The sequence below is a fragment of the Martes martes genome, assembly GCF_963455335.1.
Source record: "Martes martes genome assembly, chromosome: 16".
Classification (NCBI taxonomy): Eukaryota; Metazoa; Chordata; class Mammalia; order Carnivora; family Mustelidae; genus Martes; species Martes martes.
Window position 1 is genome coordinate 32,168,972 of NC_137904.1, and position 24,220 is coordinate 32,193,191.

Below are 24,220 nucleotides of genomic sequence, written 5' to 3' on the forward strand. Positions count from 1 at the left end.
AGTGAGAGTGAAGCAGGCTCCCCGCTGAGCAGAGAGCCCGATGCGGGGCTCGATCCCAGGACCCTGAGATCACGACCCGAGCCGAAGGCAGCGGCTTAAACCACTGAGCCACCCAGGTGCCCCCTGTTTTTAATTTTTTGATGAACACTTTTAACAGTGCACAAGGGTTCCAGTTTCTCCCTGTCTTCATCAATACTTGTGATTCTGTTTCTTTGTTAGTAGCCATTCTGATGGGCATGAAGTAATAGTTTGGTTTTGATTTGTGTTTCCCTATTGATTACTAACATCGAGCATCTTTTCATGTGCTTGTTGACCATTTGTATATCCTGTTCAGAGAAATGTGTACTCAAGTCCTTGCGCATTTGAAAATTTAGTTGTTGAGTTGTGGAATTTCTTTATACATTCTGGATATTGACCCCTTGTTCGATATCTGTGTTTTTTATTTTATTTAATTTAATTTTTTTTTAAGATTTTATTTATTCATTTGACAGAGATCACAAGTAGGCAGAGAGAGAGGAGGATGCAGGCTTCCTGCTGAACAGAGAGCTCCATGCAGGGCTCGATCCCAGGACCCTGAGATCATGACCTGAGCTGAAGGCAGAGACTTTAACCCACTGAGCCACCCAGGTGCCCCTAGATATCTGTTTTAGATGTATTTTCTCCCATTCTGTAAGATCCTTTTTAATTCTTTCCATCTTTGATGCACAGAAGTTTTAAATTATAAAGTCGTTCAATTTGTCTGTCTTTGCTTTTGGTTTCATAGCCAGAAAATCCTTATCAAATTTAATGTTATGAAACTTTTCTTCTATGTATTCCTTTAAAAGTTTTATAGTTTTAGGACTTAAAGTTAGATCTTTGATCCATTTTGATTCAATTTTTGTATATGAAGCAGGGACCAAATTTCATTTGCATGGGGATATCTGGTGTGATAAGGCAATCAACAATAAATATGATGCCTTGCTCTCTGAGCAATGCCCTGGCTCTGCCCTTCTCCTTCCTTTGTTTTTATTATATCTTCATTTCTAGTACTTTCTTTGTAATCTTAGGACCTGTCGTGAAGGGCCCTGTATATTCATTTATAAAAGATTAGAGTGACCTGACTGCATTTAATTCTCAGAGTTTTAATGTAAGGCTCCTTTGTGCTCCATTGGTAATCCATTGAGCAGCTCATTCCATTTTCAACTATTGTATTTGGTTTGTGAGGTTTTTCAGTGGCTCTTTGCCATTTTGTGGTTTCCCTGTTACCTGTTCACTAGATGTCCCATAGCTTCCCTCTCTTTTCTCTCATGCAGATGTTTATGTCATACAGGTCTTAATGGTTGTAACTAATATATCTTTATCTACTTGTATTTTGAGGATTGTGGAGATGATCTATCATCTAGTTTTGTTGTAAATGTTCTTTGTGAGCTTTTGGGTTTTTTGTCCAATTATTTCTGTTTGTTAGTTTTCTGTTTGGATTTAGAGAGTTGCATAAATTATGTTGCCATTGCTGCACTCTTTCTAGAATCCTCTGCCTTTTGGGATGCCTGGGTGGCTCTAGTCATTTAAGCATCTGTCTTGGCTCAGGTCATGATCCCAGGGTCCTGAGATTGAGGCCAACATCGGGCTCCTTGCTCAGCAGGGAGCCTGCTTCACCCTTTGCCTGCTGTTCCCCCTGCTTGTGTGTACATGCACACTTTCTTTCTTTCTCCCTCTCTGACAAATAAATTACATCTTAAAAAAGGTATATATATAGAATCCTCTGCCTTTTGAAAAATCTTAAAGCTAGTATTTTGTTAGAGGTGTAGCTGGCACGTACATAAGATAGTAAAACAGTTTCCTTAAAATTATAAAAATAAAATAAAAAATTTTCTGATATTAGCTGATAAAGATCAGGAGGAAAAATGTTTATTCCTTTTTATTAGTTGTTAACTTATTCTAGGGAAATTGTTCTAGTAGCATAATTTAGAAGAAGAAAAAACTCCAGTCAATTGAATAAGAATTATTGATTTTTATTTTTATTATTTTTTTAAAATCTTTAAAGATTTTATTTATTTGACAGAGATCACAAGTAGGCAGAGAGGCAGGCAGAGAGAGAGAGGAAGAGAAGCAGGCTTCCCACTGAGCGGAGAGCCCGATGCGGGGCTCGATCCCAGGACCCTGGGATCATGACCTGAGCTGAAGGCAGAGGCTTTAACCCAATGAGCCACCCAGGCACCCAATTTGTGATAAAACTTATATGCAATAAAATTTACTAATTTTGATGAGTTTTGATACGTGTATATATACTCATAAGGTGTTTACCACAGTCATGGTTTTTTTTTTTTTTAAAGATTTTATTTATTTATTTGTCAGAGAGAGAGAGGGAGAGAGAGCGAGCGAGCACAGGTAGAGGCAAAGGGAGAAGCAGGCTCCCCGCCAAGCAAGGAGCCCGATGCGGGACTCGATCCCAGGATGCTGGGATCATGACCTGAGCCGAAGGCAGTGGATCAACCAACCGAGCCACCCAGGCGTCCCACAGTCATGGTTTTTATTACCCCCAAATGTTTTATCCAATTCATCTTTTAAACTAATCCCTTTTTTTCTCCCTTCCTGGCCCCTCTGCAACCACTGATCTGTTTTTGTCATTATAGTTTTGCTTTTCCAGAATCTCATATAATGGGGTCACACAATATATAATTTTTTGTTTCTGGCTTTTTTCACTTAACTGATTATTTGTTGTTTATTTAGTGTTTATTGAACAATTACCTTGTCTAACCCTGAAAGCTTCCTTAGAACTTTTTGGAGCAAAGTAGCCTAGAAATGAAGGAGTTAATAGGTATTTGTACTCCTCTGTGGTCATATCCCAGTAGACACTGGTGATGAATAGTAAGAATCCTTCCCTCAGTCCTCACAGTCTGGATGGGGAAATAGTTGTTTATATATGTAGTTACAATGATGATAGTCATTTAAAAAGGTAGGCATATGAGCAAATAGAGAAAGAGGGAAATTAGTATCTTTCTAAACATCTCTAACCGAAATTTACACAACTTCTTTATCTTCAGACAGACTTTTATGTGGAATCCTAACATAAACATTATATAGAAATAATGTTTAATCACTTTCAACATCAAGTGTTACCTAGTTCTGTTTTACTCATTTTAAATATATATATGTTTTTTTGGTCTCATGCCTAGTAGAGGTTTTTTTTTTTTTTTTTCCATATTTTTCTTTGGTGTTTTCATTTTTCTTGGAAGCTGATATTTAAGAGTTTTGTATATGTTAGAACTCTTAATGCTTATCATACTTGTTAACATTTTCCTTAGCTTGAATGCCTTAATATTTTCATGGTTTTTTTTAATGTACAAAAGAGTTAAGTTATAGACTCATATCTGTTGGGCATTTTATTATCTCTGCCGCTGCTTTTAAACTTAGAAGTATTTCCCAATCCAAATATGACATAGTAATTTGTGTTTGTTTTGTTGTGGCTCAGTTTTTTATGTTTGAGTTGATCTAGAGTTTGTGTAACATCTTTTTTTTAGTTATTGAAATATAGTTGACTCTTTTTCCTTTTTTCAGGATGGAAATGGAGTTGTTCGTGGTTACTACTTATCTGTGTTTCTGGAACTGTCAGCTGGCTTACCTGAAACTTCCAAGTAAGACATGCAATTAAATAACAAATTTTAGTGGGTCTTTACGTACATTTCTCTTAGGATTTTTTATTAACTATTGTTAATTACCAAAGTGTGTCTGTTAAGATGTGTGCTGCTGTGCATCCCCTGGCATACTATGGTGGCACAGACAGGCAATTCTCAAACTATATGGTCTCAGGATGTTATACTCTTAAATTTTATTGCAAACCCCCAAAGAGGTTTTTTTTTAATATGGGTTATTGAATGTTGATATTTTCTGAGTTAGAAATTAAAACTGAAACAACTTAAAAAAATTTCCTTAACTAAAACATTTTGTAAGTTCACTTAAAAATAATAAACCTATTGAATACTAACATAACATTTTTGTGAACGATACCTATTTTTCTAAAGCAAAATAATATTTGGTAAGAAAACTTGTTTGGTATTTTTTGGAAATCTCTTAATATATGGCTTTAAAAAAGACAATTGGATCCTAGCATTGGCTTCTATATTCTCTTTGTTGCAATAACTTGTGCTGGTTGAAGTACATGATAACAAAATGGTGTAGAGCATGGAAATAGAAGATTCTAACACTGTATGTGAAGTGGTATGGTAAAAAAGCTCTAGACTCTGATGATTTAAAGATATATACTACTGTATAATAAATTAGTGCAAACAGCAACTTAAAATAAATTGTCTTCCCTTATACTTTCTGGAGTCCAGAAATCCAAAAACTATTGTTAGCCCCAAATCAGGTATTCAGTAGGGTTGTACAAGATACAGAGGCACTAGGGGAAAATCCATTTCTTGACTCTTAGTTTCTGAGGCTGCCATTATTCCTTGGCTTGTGACCATATCACTCCTATTTCTGCCTTTGATCACACTGCCTTGTCTTTTTTTTTCCTTTGTCTGATCTTTCTCTGCTTTCCTCTTAAAATGACACTCATGATTACATTTAGCGTCTATGGGGATTATCTAGGATAATTCCCTTATCTGAAGATCTTAGCTTAATCACAGCTGTATGCTCCCCATTTTTTGCTATAAAAGGTAACAGTCACACATTCCAGGGATTAGGATGTGAATATCTTGGGGTAAGGGGTAATATTCAGCCTACCACGACCATAAACTATAAAGCCGCTACTAAAGTGACAAGGACATATAGCTAATAAAGCAACAAAGGGATAAAATGGAATTACAAATACTTAAAGAAGAAAAAGTTAACGGGTAATGAATAGTTGGGACAAATACCAAAATGTATTCATGTAAATAGTCTAGCACCCAGTTAAAAGGTAGAGATTGTCAGGTTGCCTAAAAAATCAAAACTCAAGTTTATGTGGCCCACAAGAAGCACACTTTAAATATAAAGATATATCATACTAGTACTAGCCAAAAATATGTTAGATTTCAAAGCAAGTATTACCAGAGATAAATAAGTTATTTCATAGTGATAAAAGATCAGTTAATGAAGAGGACATAAAACAGTTGTGAACATTTACTTATGTTTATGCCCCAGAACCAGATCTTCAAAATACACGAAGCAAAACCTGAGAGAAGTACAAGGAGAAATAGAAGCTCTTCTCTTAATTGATCCAAGTGGGCAGAATATCATCAAGGATATACATTGGAACATTATCAACCAGCCTGTCCTGACTGACATTTATAGACTGATCAAACAGTCTCATTTACCAAGAGAGACCATATTCTGGGGTATAAAACATATCTCAATAAATTCAAAAGAATTCAACTCATTCAAAGTATCTTCTCTTGCCATTGTGGAATCAATTTATATATTAACGTATTTTGAAAATCTGAAATACTTGGAAATAAAACATTTCTAAATAACTCTAGTTCAAAGAGGAAATCATAAGGGATTTTTTTTGGTAAGATTTTATTTATTTGAGAGAGTGAGCAAGAGAGAGAACACACATGAGGAGAGGGAGAAGCAGGTTTGCTTGCTGAGCAAGGAGCCCGACACTAGGCTCAATCCCAGGACCCTAGGATCATGACCTGAGCTGAAGGCAGATGCTTAACTGACTGAATCACTCAGGTGCCCCAATCATAAGGGATTTTTTAAAAGTATATTGAACCGAGTGAAAATGAAAACATCAGAATTTGTAGTGTGCTGCTAAAGTAGTAAGTTGAGGGAAATTTATAGTAAGAAATGCCAATTTACTATGGATCCTTGAACAACATGTGTTTGAATGTGTGGGGTTTGAACTGCAGATTCACTTATATGCAGATTTTTAAGATAAATATAGTATATTACTAAAAATGTATTTTCTTTTCCTTATGATTTTCTTAGCATTTTCTTTTCTCTAACTTACTTTATTATAATAAAATAGTATATAAGACATATAACATACCAAATACGTGTTAATCAACTGTTTATGTTGATTATGTTATGTAAGGTCTCTGGTCAACAGTGACCTATTAGTTAAATTTTCGGCGAGTCAGAATTCATACCCACATTTTTGATTACGTGAGGATCAGTGTCCCTAACCCCTGCATTGTTCAAGGATCAGCTGGTAAATGAAAAGCAGAAAGGTCTCAAATCAATGATCTACTTTAAAAAAAAAACTAGAGAAATGGGGCACCTGGTTGGTTCAGCTGGTTAAGCTGATTGATTTCGGGTCAGGTCATGATTTCAGGGTTGTAAGATCAAGCCCCACTTCAGCCTTGCACACTGGGTAAGGAGTCTGCTTAAGATTCTCTCTCCATCCCCTGGCCACCCTCTTCAGGGGAAAAGAAAAAAAAAAAAACAAAAAACTAGAGAAAAGAAGAAAAAGTTGGAAAGGAAGCAGAAGCAAGGAAACAAATATTAAAAGCAGAATACGGGGCACCTAGGTGGTTCAGTTGGTTAAGTGTCTGACTTCAGCTCAGGTCATGATCCTATGGTCCTGGGGTCAAGCCCCACATTTGACTCTGCTCAGCGGGGTGCCTGCTTCTCCCTCTCCCTCTGCCTGCCACTCCCCCTACTTGTGCGTACTTTGTACTCTCTCTCTCCTTTCTCTCTCTGTGTCAAATAAATAAAATCTTAAAAAAAAAAAGATCAAAGGAGGATGCAACAAAATAAAAACTGAAAAATAGAGAAAATCATTGAAATCAAAACAAAATTGATGACTAAATCTACATGAGTAAGACCACAAAGCTACAGTATTAACTTAATATAGCATAGTATTAGCATAAGGTTAGAAAAATTCGTAAATGGAATATACTACAAATCCAGCAAAAAACTCATTCATGGGGCCCCTGGGTGGCTCAGTGGGTTAAAGCCTCTGCCTTCCGCTCCGGTCATGACCCCAGGGTCCTGGGATCGAGCCTCACATCGGGCTCTCTGCTCAGCGGGGAGCCTGCTTCCTCCTCTATCTCTCTCTGCCTGCCTCTCTGCCTACTTGTGATCTCTGTCAAATAAATAAATAAAATCTTAGAAAAAAAAAAGAAAACACTCCTTTAAAAAAAAAAAACTCATTCATAAGGACAGATTTTTGAAAAAGATGCTGTGAAGGGAGTATCGTCTTGGTGCTTGGATATCTGTACGCAAAAAGCATAAAGTCGTATCCATAGCTCATATCACATATGTAAACTAACTGAAAATTGACTGTAATCCTAGATTTAAATTCTAAAACAAATCTGTGACTTTGGGCTAGGCAATGATATTTTAGTTATAAGCCAAAAGCACAGTCTATAAAAGAATACATTTATTAGATTTCATTAAAACCATAAAGTTCTCTTCTTCAAATTGCGTGGACTTTTATCCAGAATATATAAGGAACTCTCAAAACTCAACAATAAAAAAACAAGCTCCCTTCTCCATATGGACAAAACATGTGTCACACACCTCACTAAGGAAGATATACTGATGGCAAAATAAGCCAATTTAAGATGATTAATAGCATTGGTCATTAGGGAAATAGAAATTTACAATCAGTCTGATAACAATATACCCTAATGTGTTAATTATTAGGGAAATGAAAATTTATAAATGATATGATACCACTATATCTCATTGGAATGGCTAAAATTAAGATCATACCAAGTTTTGGCAAGAATATATAGAAATTTGAAGTCTTAAACATTCCTCCTGGGAAGGTAAAATGATAAAACCACTTTTGTAAACTATTCGGTGATTGTTAACAAGTTAAACATACACTTATTCCATGACAGATAAACGACTCCTAGACATTTATCCGAACTGTATGTCCATACAAAGACCTTTATACAAATATTCACAGCATCATTGTTTATAAAAATAGAATCAACGCTAATTTCCATCAACAGCTGAATGGATAAATAAATTTTGGTGTGTCCATACAATGGAATACCACTCAGCATTAAAAACTAATGAACTATTGATACAAGCAACAACATGAATACCTTTTAAATTATTCATGAAAGAAACTAGACAGATAAAGAGCATGTATATGATTCTACTTAGGTAAAACTAGAAAAATGCAAACTGATCTGTAGTAACAGAATGCAGGTTGTTTGGAGACGGAAGGACAGCCAAGGCTGGGATTAGGTAGAGGGAAAAGGTGAGGGAAGGAAGTATAAAAGGCAGAGGAAACTGGGAGAGGATGTATCTCTCAGTAGTCTCTTGATTGTGGTGATGGTTTCATGGGTATATATATGTGTATATGCATACACATATAAATTACCAGATTGTATACTTTATATCAAATCATACTCTTCAAATATGTGCAGCTTTCTTTGTTATACTTGTAAGTATAACAAAGCTGTTTACTAAAAAAAAAAGCTTAATAAAAACTGTTGGACTGTACTTTGAATGGATCTTTTGCTCATGTATTATTGATCATTTGGAAAATAATAGTTTGCTAAATATGCATTTGACACATTTCATTGTGTGATATCAAAGAATTACATTCATTGATACTACCATTTTTATCAGGAGAGTCTTGAAGTATTAGAAAGCTTTTAAGCTCATGTAGCACATACAGATTCTTCAGAATTATGATTTTTTATGTGAAAGCTTGTGTTTTGTCAACCTGTGTATTGACAACCAATACTGGCAGGTTTTTTCCTTAGTTAATTTGGTCCAGAAAATGTCTGCTAGATATCTACAGCTGAATAACCATTGTTTGTTTTTCTTTCATTTGATGTTTCACCAAAAAAATGTGGCTAATGAACTTGCAACTCAGTTATTTCCCCAAGATCGCTATTGTACATCACTATGCAGAACAAGTACTTTATGTATAGCGTTTCCCATTTTGTGATACCAAGAGTTGAGGTTTGATAACAGTTAACAATTTTATTGTATCATCAAAGGCATTCCTGAGAGACACTGGCATTTTTTTCCCTGTCTGAAAGTGTGTAGCACTGAATAATATAATGACTACTGGTACTTTTTTTTTTAAGATTTTTTTTTTTTAATTATTTATTTGACAGAGGGAGAGAGCAAGCAAAGGCTGGGGGAGTGGCAGGGAGGGGAGAAGCAGGCTCCCCACTGAGGAAGGAGGCTGATGTGGGCAGTGTCCTGGGATCATGACCTGAGCCTAAGGCAACCGCTTAACTGACTGAGCCACCCAGGCACCCCACTACTGGTACATCTTTAACTACCATTCTTCTGTGCCATTAGTGCAAATGTCCACATGAAAAGGACAAACAACTTAATATTACGATAATGGTTTTGACATTTTGGATCCCTAAAAGGATCATATAGGAGCTGACCCCCAGGGGCACGTGAACTACACTTAAACAACCTCTGGCATAGACTAACCCTAATGCAGAATATTCTTGCCACTACTGGTGAGTCAAACTATGAGTAATGTTAGTGATACAGGAAGAAAATTGGAAATATGTTTTAGTTATAGCTCTGCTTCAGATGTCCTGTATGATCTGAAACAGTGGACTCACCTGTATTGTTGTCGTAACAGCTAACTGCTAAATATATACTTTGCACCAAGCACTGTGCTTTATATAACTCACTTTGCTTTACCATCTTGTGAGCTATAGGTTATATTATTAGTCCCATTTCACAGATGGTAATACAGTGATGGTTTAGTTGAATTATTCACTCAAGATCAGCATTATTTAGCAGCAGTCTGTTTAACCAATTTTTTTTTTTTTTTTTTAGTCTCTGTATTGTTGTTGTTAAGTACTGGGCTCTGTTTGATTCTCTGAAATCAGCCATTTTGGTTGGAAGGTGGTTGATTATGGGCAGAATTCTAAGAATCTCAGTGACTGCAGGATTTTGTTCATGTCCCTGTTGCTACCATTAAATCTTGGGCATTTCCTTGTCTCTTGATTAAGCTATTTCTTGATCTACCTCTGTTTCTTGTCTTAGGAAGTTTCTCCTTTTTGTCTTACTGATAATGTAGATTTTGTGATATTTTTGTTGCCTTTGGTACTGATTTCATCTCTTTGCTTTTATTGTTGACCATATACACTTCAGGAATTTAAAGTTTACAATGGTCTTGCAAACACCATAACATTATCAATGAAAATGAAGTATTACTCAGGAGAGTAAGGTTGAAAAAAAGATTAGGATTTGTATATTTGTTAGATATTATCTAAATACCTCCGTGAGACCTTTCTATTCTGGTAAAATGACATTTTATTATCTCTTAATTCTCTTTAACACTTCAGTAAGCCTAGAGAAGAGTTTGAGTACCTCTTCATTAATATTAAAATGTCATTCAATTTTGGAATTTAGAGTTGAACAGTAGTTTAACTGCCAAAATATGGAATAAGAACTTAAATCGTTGTGTCATTATCTAGTAGATTTTAATATCACCTGGGATGCTGCAGAGGTACTCTCATAATTTCATTATGCTTAAGTATCTTTCTACAGGTGTGTTAGCATACACATGTATAGGCTTTCAGAGAAAATTTGCATATGAGTGACATTTTGGAATTGACTTTTTTTTTATTGCAACATTATTTTATTTTATTTTTTTAAATTAAATTTTTTATTTATTTTCAGCGTAACAGTATTCATTGTTTTTTCACCACACCCAGTGCTCCATGCAATCTGTGCCCTCCCTAATACCCACCACCTGGTTCCCCCACCCTCCCACCCCGCCCCTTCAAAACCCTCAGGTTGTTTTTCAGAGTCCATAGTCTCTCATGGTTCACCTCCCCTTCCAATTTCCCTCAACTCCCTTCTCCTCTCCATCTACCCTACCCCAAAGATACAGATGTAGTGAAAAGAAGGGCCATCTGTACCCCAATGTTTATAGCAGCAATGGCCACGGTCGCCAAACTGTGGAAAGAACCAAGATGCCCTTCAACGGATGAATGGATAAGGAAGATGTGGTCCATATACACTATGGAGTATTATGCCTCCATCAGAAAGGACGAATACCCAACTTTTGTAGCAACATGGACAGGACTGGAAGAGATTATGCTGAGTGAAATAAGTCAAACAGAGAAAGTCAAGTATCATATGGTTTCACTTATTGGAATTGACTTTTAATAGTCTTTGCAGATTGCCTTGTTTTAGACTAAAAGGAAAATTTCTTTGAGTTGCTTAAAGAAAGTGTTGAACTTTCCTTGAGAGAGTAAATGTAATAATACTAAAAATTTTAAGTTAACAGTTGTCATATTTAAGAATTTAAGTTGGAATATTCAAATTTAGGGTTTTAGTTTTATCTAAGATTGGGGTTGAGATGCTTTGTAACTAATTTAACTTGGATTAATTCCCACATTTGTTGGAAACATAGGTCTGTATCTGTCATGATTTTAAAGAACTAATGCCAGTGAAAGAATGATCTTTTTTAAACATTATATGGTTTTTCATACAAAGTGACTTTTCACTTTTTTATATTGATATTAAACTCTTAATCTATTTTGATTCTGGATATATTTGACAACTGGCATTAATGTGTCTTCCCCCCCCACACACAGATTTTCAATATTCTTGATGGTTTATGTGTTTTGAGTTTTTCACTACTCATTTTAAAAATTGAAAAATTAATTTTTAGGGGTGAAATTTACATAACACATAGTTAACAATTTTAAAACATACAATTCAGTGGAATTTAGTGTATTTACATTACATTTACATTACATCACCTCTCTTTAGTTTCAGAATGTTTTTATCACCCCAGAACACTACATACCCATTAAGTAAACACTCCCTATTCCTTTCTTCTCCTATATGAGATAACTACAACTCCTTTTTTTCCTCTCTGTGTATTTTCCTATTCTAAATTTTTCATATAAAAGATCCTACAATGGGACCTTTTGTGTTTGGCTTCTATTTAATTAGCATGGTGTTTTCAAGGTTCACCCATGTAAAGCGTATACCAGAACTTCATTATTTTATATGACTGAATAATATCCCATTTTATGTATATGCTTTGTTTACCCATTCATCTTTTGATGGACAGTTTGGGTTGTATCCAACTTTTGGCTGTTATAAATAATCCTGCTGTAAAGGTTTCGTATGGACATGTGTTTTTCTTTCTTTTGAATGTATACCTAGTTGTGAAATTGATGGGTTATATGGTAATTTTGTATTTTTAACATTTGGGGGGAACTGCCAAGCTTTTGCACAGTGGCTATACAATTCTGTGTTCCTACCAGCAACGTATGAGAGTTCATATTTCTTCACATTCTCACCAACACTTAATAATTTTCCATTTTTAATTGTATTTTAGAGACATCCCAGTGAGTATGAAGTGGTATCTCATTGTGGTTTTGATTTGCATTTCCTTAATGATCAGTGAAGTTGAGAGTCTTTTCATGTGCTTATTGACCATTACATATCTTTGGAGAAATGTTTATTCAAGTCCATTGCCCATTTTTAAATGGGGTTGCTTTCTTTTTGTTGTTGAGTTATAAGAATTCTTTATGTATTTTGAATGCTTAAATCATTATCAGATGATTTGTAGGATTTGACAGTAGTTTCTCCCATTTTCTAGGTTTGTCCTACTTTCTCAATGTCCTTGATGTATAGTGTTTTAAATTTTTGTAAAGTTATCTGTTTTGCCATTTGTTGTTCATACTTTTGGAATCGCATCTATGAATGCATTGCCAAATTCGTTCAATTCATGAAGATTTACCCCTGTGTTTTCTTATGAGAGCTTTGTAGTTGTAAGCCCTTAATACTTGGTCATTGGTCCATTTTGAGTTAAATTAATTAATTAATTTATTTATTTATTTGACAGAGATCACAAGTAGGCAGAGAGAGGGGTGGGGGGAAGCAGGCTCCTTGCTGAGCAGAGCGCCCGATGGGACTCGATCCCAGAACCCTGGGATCATGACCTGAGCTGAAGACGGAGGCCTTAACCCACTGAGCCACCCAGTCGCCCCTTGAGTTGATTTTTGTATATGGAATTAGTTAAGGGCTCAGCTTCATTCTTTTTGCACTATCCAGTTTTGGCTATCCAGTTTTCTCAGCACTTCTTTTGTCGAGGAGACATTTTCTTCCCCATTGAATGATCTTGGCACCCTTGTCAAAAACAATTGTGCATGGATGTTGGGGTTTATTTCTGGAAGTTTAATGGTACCTTTTATACTACAGAGCTAGCTTCATGACTTCCTTAAAATCGAAGTGGACAAAATATCACAACTTATGTATTGGTTAGTTCTTTGTGCCATCAATCTTGATAATGTATTGTGAATGATATTAATATAAAAATCATTTGACAGTACTTAAAGAAATTCTTACATCTGACATTTATAGGTAAAGAGCTGCAGTTTTTTTTACTTACTTTTGCCAGCAGAAATAGCAGGTTGTAAGCTTTTGTGGTTTTCTTTTAAAAATGTATCTCCACCAAAAAGGAAAGCTTTATGGCTACTGTTGAGTGTTCCTTCTGGTTATCTTTATTTTTTCATTTTTTAATCTTCTTTAAATAACAGTGCTTTCTTAGTAAAAATGAGTTTGAAGACATTGGAGTTTAATGTAATAAAAGTTACAGAAATCTGAGTATATTGGATTTCTCAGTGTATACTTGTTTTCAGTTAGAAAATTTTGTAGTCTTGAATTTCTTTTTTTAAATTTTTTTTAATTTTATTTTTTGTCTTGAATTTCTGAGCACAATTAATTCAAACTTGAATTGGAATAATATAGTATTTAAAAATTTATTATTTACCTTATAATTGCATGGGGTGAACCTTAGTGGAAATGGCAGAATATTTATATGTGAGGAAATATAGGTAATGAATATGTGGAAAAATATATAGCTTTGCTAAAACAAAAGTAACTTTGAAAGTAGTTTTATACAAAATTTATTTATTTTTGAGGTGGTACTTTACCTGCTATATTGGTAAACATTTTTAAAAGGAAAAAAGGACCTAGTGCCAATCATGTTGTGGTAGCCCATTCACAAAACTGGGTCTTTATAAATGATACAGTCATTTCTGAAAGAAAAGTGACTGTACATATCGATAAGTTTATTCTCAGGTAATAACTTATATGTGCTGCCGAAGCGAGCACATATTCTCAGGTAATAACTTAATGACCTACTTAATGTTTTGATATGTCTGTCTTCTTGTTTGTTAACTCTGTATTAATAGTTTATTTTTCAATTTTAGATATGAATATCGTGTAGAGATGGTTCATCAATCCTGCAATGATCCTACTAAAAATATCATTCGAGAATTTGCATCTGACTTTGAAGTTGGAGAGTGCTGGGGTTATAATAGATTTTTCCGTTTAGATTTACTTGCAAATGAAGGATACTTGAATCGACAGAATGATACAGTGATTTTAAGGTAATAAGAAACATTTGATAATGTTTTTATCATGCGGTAATAATGGCATCAGAACTTTATTTTAGAGTTTATTTATTTGGGGTGCTTACTTAGATGGCTCAGCTGGTTAAGCATCTGACTCTTGATTTTGGCTCAGGTCACGATCTCAGGGTTGTGAGATCAAGCCCCACCCAGGGTGGATCCTGCTTAGGATCCGCCCCCCCTCCTTTGTCCCTCCCTGATTACTCACCTATGTGCATGTGTTTTTGCTGTCTCAAAAAAGTTTATTCATTTAACAGAGATGATTATTGAAATTTAACTGTAATCTTATTATGTTTTTAACTATTTCATTTCAGGAGCCCTGTGTAGTTAGTAATATAATTTGGAAATGTGTTTGACATCTAGTTAGTGAACTTCTGTTAACCTTAGCATTTGGAAATACAAAAATAGGGATCAAGTGCTTATTTTTTTCACTTGACATCATATATTTGCGTGACTGGTTTTACAAGCTTAAACTCACAAAATAATTTTAGTCCTTTCTAGATAATAGCAAATTAAAAGTAGGGAAATAGAGATGAAAATTGATGAAAACAAACTGATAGTAGTTGGGGTATTATTTGCAAGAAAGGACAATGTAAATGCTAACTATAAAACCACAACAGCCCTGTTTAATGTTGTATCCTTTACAAGTCAGACATTTTGGAACATCATTACATGGTATTTTATTTATTTATTTATTTATTTATTTATTTTTAAGATTTTATTTATTTGACAGATCACAAGTAGGCAGAGAGGCAGGTGGGGGCGGTGGGGGGGGCAGGCTCCCTGCTGAGCAGAGCCCCCGATGCAGGGCTCAATCCCAGGACCCTGAGATCATGACCTGAGCCGAAGGCAGAGGTTTTAACCCATTGAGCCACCCAGGTGCCCCCATTACATGATATTTTAATTTGGATGATGAAAATGAGAACTTGAGTATTAAAAAAGTTAGATCCAATTATGTTTTGAACAGTGTTTTAACAGTTTTAAGCTTCTATCAAAACAATTTTCAAAGCTATTTTCCTTGGAAGTCAATGATACACTCTTAAATTTCTTACTCTGAGTCTTTGGTCTAGAGGGTGGTGTATGAGTTGCTGTTATATTAAACTTTATTAGTATGTGTTCTTCATAACCTTTCTGGGAGAATAAAGAAGTGAAAAAAGATTATTGCATTTTCAGTGTAGAAAAAAAAGATTCATGTTTTTGTCTTTGGGGGAATTATTTTAACTCCATTTTATAACCTTTCAGGGTTTTTGTATTTTTAAAAATTATTTGCCAAAAAAATAATTTGTTGCTATTCCACACTTTAACTGTAGAGAGGATTGCAAAATTATTCAACGATCACTGTGACCAACCTCCCAAAGCCTTAGTCCTCCCCTTATTGGAGTCATAGTAATGTGGATCTTTTGGTGGTAGTCTGTGTGATAGAGTTTCCCTTTTTTAACTCAGTGTAGCCCAACTTCTAGTCTCTATTTTTAAGCCGTCCTTATTTATACCAAAACTTTTCCTGATAGACTTGAATATTAGGACAGGAACAGAGTCCTGTTTTGATGTTTTATTATCGCTTATTCAGCAACATTGACTGAGTCTGTGCCTGGCACTGGGTTAATATTAGGAAAGAATAAGGCATCGATTTTATTCTCAGGAAACTCAAGATAAATTGGGCAGATAAAACCATTTATTCTGGGGCGCCTGGGTGGCTCAGTGGGTTAAGCCTCTGCCTTCGGCTCAGGTCATGATATTAGGGTCCTGGGATTTAGCCCTACATCGGGCTCTCTGCTCAGCAGGGAGCCTGCTTCCCTCTCTCTCTCTGCCTGCCTCTCTGCCTACTTGTGATCTCTCTTTCTGTCAAATAAATAAATAAAATCTTAGAAAAAAAAACCTATTTATTCTACAAGATAGTGCTATAATAGCAGTAGAAAATAAGTTGCTATAGGATTTGTGGAGAGGAGGCTCTGAATTATCTTATTACTCATAATATTTATTTAATGAGAGATTGCTGAAAATTTAAGTCTCAATTTAAGATTCTCATGAAATTTTATATATACTTACTAGAAAGTTACTTAAAGGGTGCCTGGGTGGCTCAGTCAGTTAGATGTCCAACTCTTGATTTCAGCTTAAGTCTTGATCTCAGGGTCATGAGTTCAAGCCTCGAGTTGGGCTCCACACTGGGTGTGGAGTGTACTTTATTTTTTTAAATTTTTTTATTTTTTAAAGATTTTATTTTTTTGACAGAGATATCTAGAGAGGGAACACAAGCAGGTGGAGTGGGAGAGGGAGAAGCAGGCCCCCCACAGAACAGGGAGCCTGATCCAGGGCTCAGTCCTAGGACCCTGAGCCGAAGGCAGATGCTTAATGACTGAGCCACCCAGGCACCCCTGGAGTGTACTTCTTTTTAAATTTTTTTAAAATTTTTTTTAATTTTTAATTTATTTTATTTTATTTTTTATTTTTATTTTTTAATTTATTTATTTGTTAGAGCGAGCGAGCACAGGCAGACAGAGTGGTAGGCAGAGGCAGAGGGAGAAGCAGGCTCCCCGTGGAGCAAGGAGCCCGATGTGGGACTCGATCCCAGGACACTGGGATCATGACCTGAGCCGAAGGCAGCCGCTTAACCAACTGAGCCACCCAGGCGTCCCTAAGTTTTTTTTTTAAAGATTTTATTTATTTATTTGACAGAGATCACAAGTAGGCAGAGAGGCAAGCAGAGAGAGAGGCGGAAGCAGGCTTCCCTACTGAGCAGAGAACCCGATGAGGGGCTCGATCCCAGGACCCTGGGATCATGACCCGAGCCAAAGGCAGAGGCTTTAACCCACTGAGCCACCCAGGTGCCCCTGGAGTATACTTTAAAAAACAAACAAACAGGGGCGCCTGGGTGGCTCAGTGGGTTAAAGCCTCTGCCTTCGGCTTGGGTCATGATTCCAGGGTCCTGGGATCGAGCCCCGCATCGGGCTTTCTGCTCGGCGGGGAGCCTGCTTTCTCCTCTCTCTCTCTGCCTGCCTCTCTGCCTACTTGTGACCTCTGTCTGTCAAATAAATAAATAAATAAATCTTTAAAACAAACAAACAAAAAAACAGGGACTCCTGGATGGCTCAGTCCATTAAGCATCTGCCTTTGGCTCAAGTCATGATCCCAGGGTCCTGGGATCAAGTCCCACATTGGGCTCTGGGCTCCTTGCTCAGCCAGGTGCCTGCTTCTCCCTCTGTGTGCTCTACCTGCTGCTCCCCCTGCTTGTGCTCTCTCTCTCTCTCTTTCTGACAAATAATTAAATAAGTTAAGGTTTTTCTGTAACTACATATAAATGAGTATGTATTTTATTCTCCTTTTAAATCAGAAAGTTAAGGAATGTTACCTGATGCTTGCATTTGTTTTAATGACACGTTAATGTTCAGAATTGACTATAGTTCATTAGTCATTCAAAGATAATGTCCTTGTGAAAATCTTACCAATGGACACTGACTGGGCAGCATCCCCTTAGGAGATTGGTTAAGTGAATAATCTCTATCCTCCAGTGCATGAGTATCTTTGCCTGAACATCATTATCTGCTGCAGATAACTCTAGGTGATGGTCAGTAGACTACTATACTAGCTAGTAAAATCCTACAAAAAATGGAATGATATTTAACATAAGGGTGGCAAGACTGGAAGGATGATTTGTAGGTTTCCAAGTTAGTCTTGCTTCTTGGGACTCTTCCATTCTTTAGAAACCTCTTTTCATATTGCTGTAGATTTTTCCACTATGAATAGACTCAAGTTCACTTTTCTGACATAGGTATAGGTTTTTTGCATTAGTAAGTATCTGGGTTTTAAAAGTACGGATGGGGCATCCCCTTTGGGTCCCCTCCCTCCTTGGAAGCTTTGTACTCTCACTTTGCTATTGCTCAATAAACCTTGTTTTGCTGCCCACCAAAAAATAAATAAATAAAAATGAAAGTACAGATAACTCTGAATAGATTGAGATGCTATTATTCATCTATTAAAATCCTTTAATATACTTGTTTTTTTCCCTGACCCAAGCTAAAATATGCCATATTGTGATGGAGAGCTGATTTTAAGCTGCTACCTGGAGGAGATAGGAATATAGGTTATTTAGAGCATGCAACTCATTGAGGGAGAGTAAAGCAGTTCCAGGTAGTTGGCCCTTTAAGGGACTTTTTTTTTTTTTCTATTGGGGAGGAAGAAATACAGGAACATGAGATGAAAGCGGGAAAGAAAAAGAGCAGCCTAAAACAGACTTTGCCTATTTTTGTCTGGGTTTGACCTAAGCAAGAAAAGGGGAAAGAAAGCATTAGCTTCCTCTTTCTTGCATAGCATGGTCTTCTTCCCAACTCATGATCAACATGGTATTTGATCTAGATTATTATAATAAATATGCTTTAGTAGTTTGGGAGTTTACCCATGATGTGTAGTGTTACTTCTAGAAAAGGGTAGTTTGTGTTTAGACAACTGACCTAAAGATAAGTTTTCAGGACGTTATGTCATTATAATTTGTAAACTATATGTATAAATAAACCAGCAGCTCTGAGTTCATGTTGAATTTTAGCATTGTAATCAAATAAACTTAAAATTATAATTTTTATAAAATTTATAAAACTTTTATAAAATTTATAGTTACAGATTCAGTGTTGGTTGATAATATTTTACTTTTTGGATCATGTTTCATGTGCAGCTTTTCTTTTAAGGTTTCAGGTTCGTTCACCAACTTTCTTTCAAAAATGCCGGGACCAGCATTGGTATATTACTCAATTGGAAGCTGCACAAACTAGCTACATCCAACAAATAAATAACCTTAAAGAGGTAACCAAAAGGGGCACCTGGGTGGTTCAGTGGGTTAAAGCCTCTCTCTTCGGCTCAGGTCACATTCCCAGGGTCCTCTGATCGAGCCCCACATCGGGCTCTCTGCTTGGCGAGGTGCCTGCTTCCCACCCCCCCACCCCACCTGCCTCTCCGCCCACTTGTGATCTCTGTCAAATAAATAAATAAATAATCTTTAAAAAGAAAAAAAGGTAACCAAAAAACATACAAGTTTAGTGTTTCATATTCATAGTCTTACTGGCATGTTACACTTGTAATTAGATTTTGGATATTCTTCTTTTGTAATTTTGTAGAAAAGTCCGGTTACCTTATTCCCCATCTACATACCATCTTTGAGCCTCTAATTTTGCACTCTTAGTTCAATTAGCCACTAGCCACATGTGGCTGTGTGAACTTAATTAAAATTAAAAATTCAGTTCTTTGGTTGCAGTAGCCACATTTTAAGTGCTTGTATTGGGCATTGCAAGTATATAACATTTTTATCATTGTATAAAGCTATATTTTGGACAGTGCTGCTCTCATTTGAGGTAAACTTTTCGTGTTTCTCTCAGTGATTTGAATCTTTCTCTTTTCCATGCTATCTTGAATTTAAAGGATTCTAAGCTATAGAAAAATTAAACATTATCCCATCTTGAATTTTCACTGTTGCTGAATTGAGCCCGGGGTAGGATCAGATAAGGAGTTTTATCTTATAGTGGCAAACTAAATTATATAAGGAATGTTTCTTTCTGCCAGTGGAAATTGAAATGGAGTGGAAGGACGGGAGTGCTGAGAATGGTTAATAGATGAGGGAGGAAAGTACGAATGAGTACATACTTGGAGAAATTTTCAGGATAAGTATATTGTTTAAAACTGCTTGTACTTACTCTACAGTTTGCTATTGTATATGTAGCTTAGGCTGGATATGAAAAGCAAAATGAGAATAAAATAAGGGGCAGGGCTTTTTTGCCATAGATTTTTCTATAAAACCAGGAGGGATTGAGAGGGATGGTTTGAAGAATGGTTTTAGGACATCTGGATATATATTTTTTTACTTAAAATGTTTTTACTGTGCCAGTGAAACACTGCTTTTGACTCATATTTGTTTGTGCTGTTATTGTTTATTTTAAGAGACTTACTATTGAGTTGTCTCGAACTCAGAAATCAAGAGATTTGTCACCACCAGATAATCATCTTAGCCCCCAAAATGATGATACTCCTGAGACACGTGCTAAGAAGTCTGTGTCATGCACCGATATGCTTCTCCAGGATGGTCCTACTACAGCTTCTATAAGAGAGGTCAAAGAGGATGAAGAAGAGGAAGAGAAGATTCAGAATGAAGATTATCATGTAAGAGGTGCCTGGGTGGCTCAGTGGGTGAAGCATCTATCTGTTGACTTTGGCTCAGGTCATGATCTCAGGGGGTCAGGTAGAGCCCCACATTGGGCTCTGTGTTCAGAGGGGAGTCTGCTTAAGATTCTTTTTCTCCTCTCCCTCTGTCCCTCCCCCCACTCTCATGCTCTCTGTCTCTAAGAATAAATAAATAAATAAATCCAAGTTAAAAAATTATCATGTAATAATAAGACTTGTTTTAGATTCATTTTGTGTTTTATAAGAGAAGATCATGATTTCCAATATAGAGTATATAAAGTACTCTATACTTTTATGCATTAGTGTACTAAAAGTCTTGTCCATTTATTTTCATTACCAGTGTATGCTCTTCTGTAAATAGTAGTAAGTCAGAAGTTGTTGAATCAAAGTGTTGCACAGTTCTATAATTTATTGTAGAAAAGTGTACCTTCTACAAAATAAACTGATGTACATTCTGGAAACTATATAAATAGTGGAATTAAAAAATGCATTCTATTTTCATTCACAAAAACTAGTAAAGTACCTTATTTTTGCATATGTAGGTAGCATGATTTAGGATTTCGGGGATAGCCCAGTTTTATCCCAGCTAAGCCATAACCAGAATAAGAATTCAAGAAGTAATTATTATTGTTTAAAATCAGACAGTGATGCAAAAACAAGGTGTTTTTTGTTTTGTTTCGTTTTTATAATTGTTATTTTTAAGATGGGAGACTTCAAGTACGTATTAAAATGAAGGAGCCAGTGCGGAGAGAGGTAAGGTTAAGGTACTGACAAGACAAACTATTTAAGGAGATAGATAAGAGTGGTTGGAGTGGAGTACTCAAGTGAAGCAGTTAACCTTTGACAAGATGAATTAAAGGAATGGTGGGATTTGCAGGTAGGGCAGCTAAGATTTGGGGGTTTTACACTTAATAACTGATATGTTTTTCTGTGCAGATAGGTGATAGTTTTACGATGTCCTTGAGGATATTAGAGGTTAGACATAAATAGAGAAGTGATGGTTTGAAATGTTACCTGTGAAGAGCATTACTGGCCGCTGACAAGGAATATATGAAGCATTTCCAGGGACGTTGAAGGCCTAGCTGAAAATGGTAGCAGTAAGTTATTAGCAGAATCAGATATTGTGTGGTTTTCCCTAAAGGGCTCAGCTGCCTCTGGACAGGAGCAGAGTTCTGATGATTACATCCTTCTTGGGGGCTTGGTCCATCGGCTGGATCAGATGATCAACTGGGTAAAACTAATTGAGATGGAAGTCTTGTTCCTTTGCCTTGATCTAGCATGAACTCTCCGATGGAGATCTGGATCTGGATCTTGTTGGGGAGGACGAAGTGAATCACCTTGATGGCAGCAGTTCCTCTGCCAGTTCCACAGCAACAAGTAACACAGAAGAAAATGACATTGATGAAGAAACTATGTGAGTGTCTCCCCTTAACTACCACTACAAAGCATCTAAGTGGTAATGAAGCATGTTAACTAATTAGGCCTTAAAGTGGGGATATTCAGCATTTTTACTTGCTACTAAGTATCATATAAAGAAGGAGCTTGAAGGAAAGACAATCAGTTTCTTTCCTCTCATCTCCAAAATGAGATTTAGTTTTTTCATTTTACTTTTAATTTTGAAATTCCATATTTAGGAAAAGTAAAAAAATATTAAGTAACAGTTCCCATATTCCCTTTGCCCAGATTAATTCCCCAAATGTTAATATTCTTTTGTATTCCTCTTTTCTCTATTTTTTTTGGTGAGACTTCAAGATAAGGTGAATATACTTTTCACTGTGTACTCCTTATAAAGAACTGTGTTTTTATGTAACTGTAGTGTAGTTATCAAAATCAGGATTAACATTGATGTAATACTATAATCTATGATCATTTAAAAATTTGCCATTGATTTCCTTTGTTTGGTCTAGGATCCAATCCAGCATCACATGTTGCTTTTTTTTTTTTTTTTTTTTTTTTTTTTTTTTTTTTAAAGATTTTATTTATTTGACAGAGAGAAATCAGAGCTAGGCAGACAGACAGAAGGGGAAGCAGGCTCCTGCTGAGCAGAGAGCCCAATGCGGGGCTCGATCCCAGGACCCTGAGATCATGACCCGAGCCGAAGGCAGAGGCTTAAACCCCTGAGCCACCCAGGCGCCCCTCACATGTTGCTTTTAGTTAAATTCCATTAGTCTTAATCTTCTTTAATCTGGGTCACTTAATCTTTATTTTTTTCATCTTTTGTTTATGACTTTGACACTTCTGAGAAAGAGCAGTTATTTTGTAGGAAGTCCCTCAATTTGCGAGTCCTCTGAGTGTTTCCTCAAAATGAAATTTAGGTTATGCACTTAAGGTAGGAATACTGGAGAAGTGATGATAGAGCCTTTTCAGAGGATCATACAAGGGAGTAGCAGGAGGGTACATGTCTTTTATTTGTCCCATTACAATTGACTAATTTAGATTACTTGGTTAAGCTAATGTCTGCCAGATTTCTCTACAAATTACTGAATTTTTCACTTTGTAATTAACAAGTATCCTGTGGGGACATACTTTTTGAGACTGTAAATATCTCCCTCCCTCCCATTACCTATTTCACTTATTCCCCCCCCACCCCTCTCCCCTCTGGTAAACGTCAGTTTGTTCTCTATAGTTAAGACTCTTTCTTGGTTTGTCTCTCTCTCTCCTATTTTTTTTCCTTTCCTTGATTATTTTTTTTCTTAAATCCAACATATGAGTGAAATCACATGATATTTGTCTGTCTGACTTAGCATTATTCTCTCTACCTTCATCCATGTTGTTTGAAATTACAAAATTTCATTCTTTTTATGGCTAAGTAATATTCCATTGTGTGTGTGTGTGTGTGTGTGTGTGTGTACCACATTTTCTTTATTCATCCATCAGTGGACACTTGGGATGCTTCTATATCTTGGCTGTTGTAAATAATGCTGCTATAAATATTAGGGATGCATGTATCCCTTTGAATTAATGTTTTTGTATTCTTTGGGTCAATACCCAGTAGTGTAATTGCTGGATCATAGGGTAGTTCTACCTTTAACTTCTGAGGAACCTCCATACTGTTTTCCACAGTGGCTGCACCAGTTTGCAGTTTGCATTCCCATCAACAGTGCATGAAGATTCCCTTTTCCTTACATCCTTACCATCTGTTTGTTCCTTGAGGGTTTTTGTGTGTGTGTCTGTGTGTTTTTTAAGATTTTATTTATTTATTTGAGAGAGAGAGAGAGCGAGAGAGAGCATGAGGAGAAGATCAGAGAGAGAAGTAGACTTCCTGTGGACCTGGGAGCCCGATGAGGGACTCGATCCCAGGACTCTGGGATTATGACCTGAGCTGAAGGCAGTCACCCAGCCAGCTGAGCCACCCAGGCGCCTCTGTTTCTTGAGTTTTTTATTTTAGCCATTCTGACAGGTGTGAAGTCATGTCTCATTGTGGTTTTGATTTTCATTTCCCTGATGATGAGTGATATTGAACATCTTTTCAATGTGTCTTTTGGCCATGTGTATGTCCACATTTGGAGAAATGTGTGTTCATGTCTTCTGCCCATTTTTAAATTCGATTATTTATTTTTTGGATGTTGATTTTGATGAATTCTTTATGGATTCTGGATACTAGCCCTTTATCCAGTATGTCATTTGCAGATATCTTCTCCCATTCCGTCAGTTTCCTTTTAGTTTTATTAATTGTTTTCTTCCAAAAGCTTTTTAATTTGATGTACTCCTGGTAGTTTATCTTTTGTTTCCCTTGCCTTAGAAGACCGACTGATCTAGAAAAAAATTGCATT

At 36.2% G+C, this 24,220-nt stretch overlaps 1 protein-coding gene across 6 annotated transcripts in view; it reads left to right on the forward strand.

Moving 5' to 3' along the window:
* Positions 1 to 24,220, forward strand: part of TRIM37 (tripartite motif containing 37) — a 136,369-nt gene that overhangs the window by 48,078 nt on the left and 64,071 nt on the right. For all 6 annotated transcript variants that reach the window (XM_080827180.1, XM_080827179.1, XM_080827181.1 and 3 more), the window contains exons 12-16: positions 3,538 to 3,614; positions 14,088 to 14,267; positions 18,965 to 19,079; positions 20,208 to 20,426; positions 21,725 to 21,861. In XM_080827180.1, the coding sequence (XP_080683306.1) occupies positions 3,538 to 3,614; positions 14,088 to 14,267; positions 18,965 to 19,079; positions 20,208 to 20,426; positions 21,725 to 21,861 (728 nt within the window). The remainder of the gene's footprint in view (positions 1 to 3,537; positions 3,615 to 14,087; positions 14,268 to 18,964; positions 19,080 to 20,207; positions 20,427 to 21,724; positions 21,862 to 24,220) is intronic.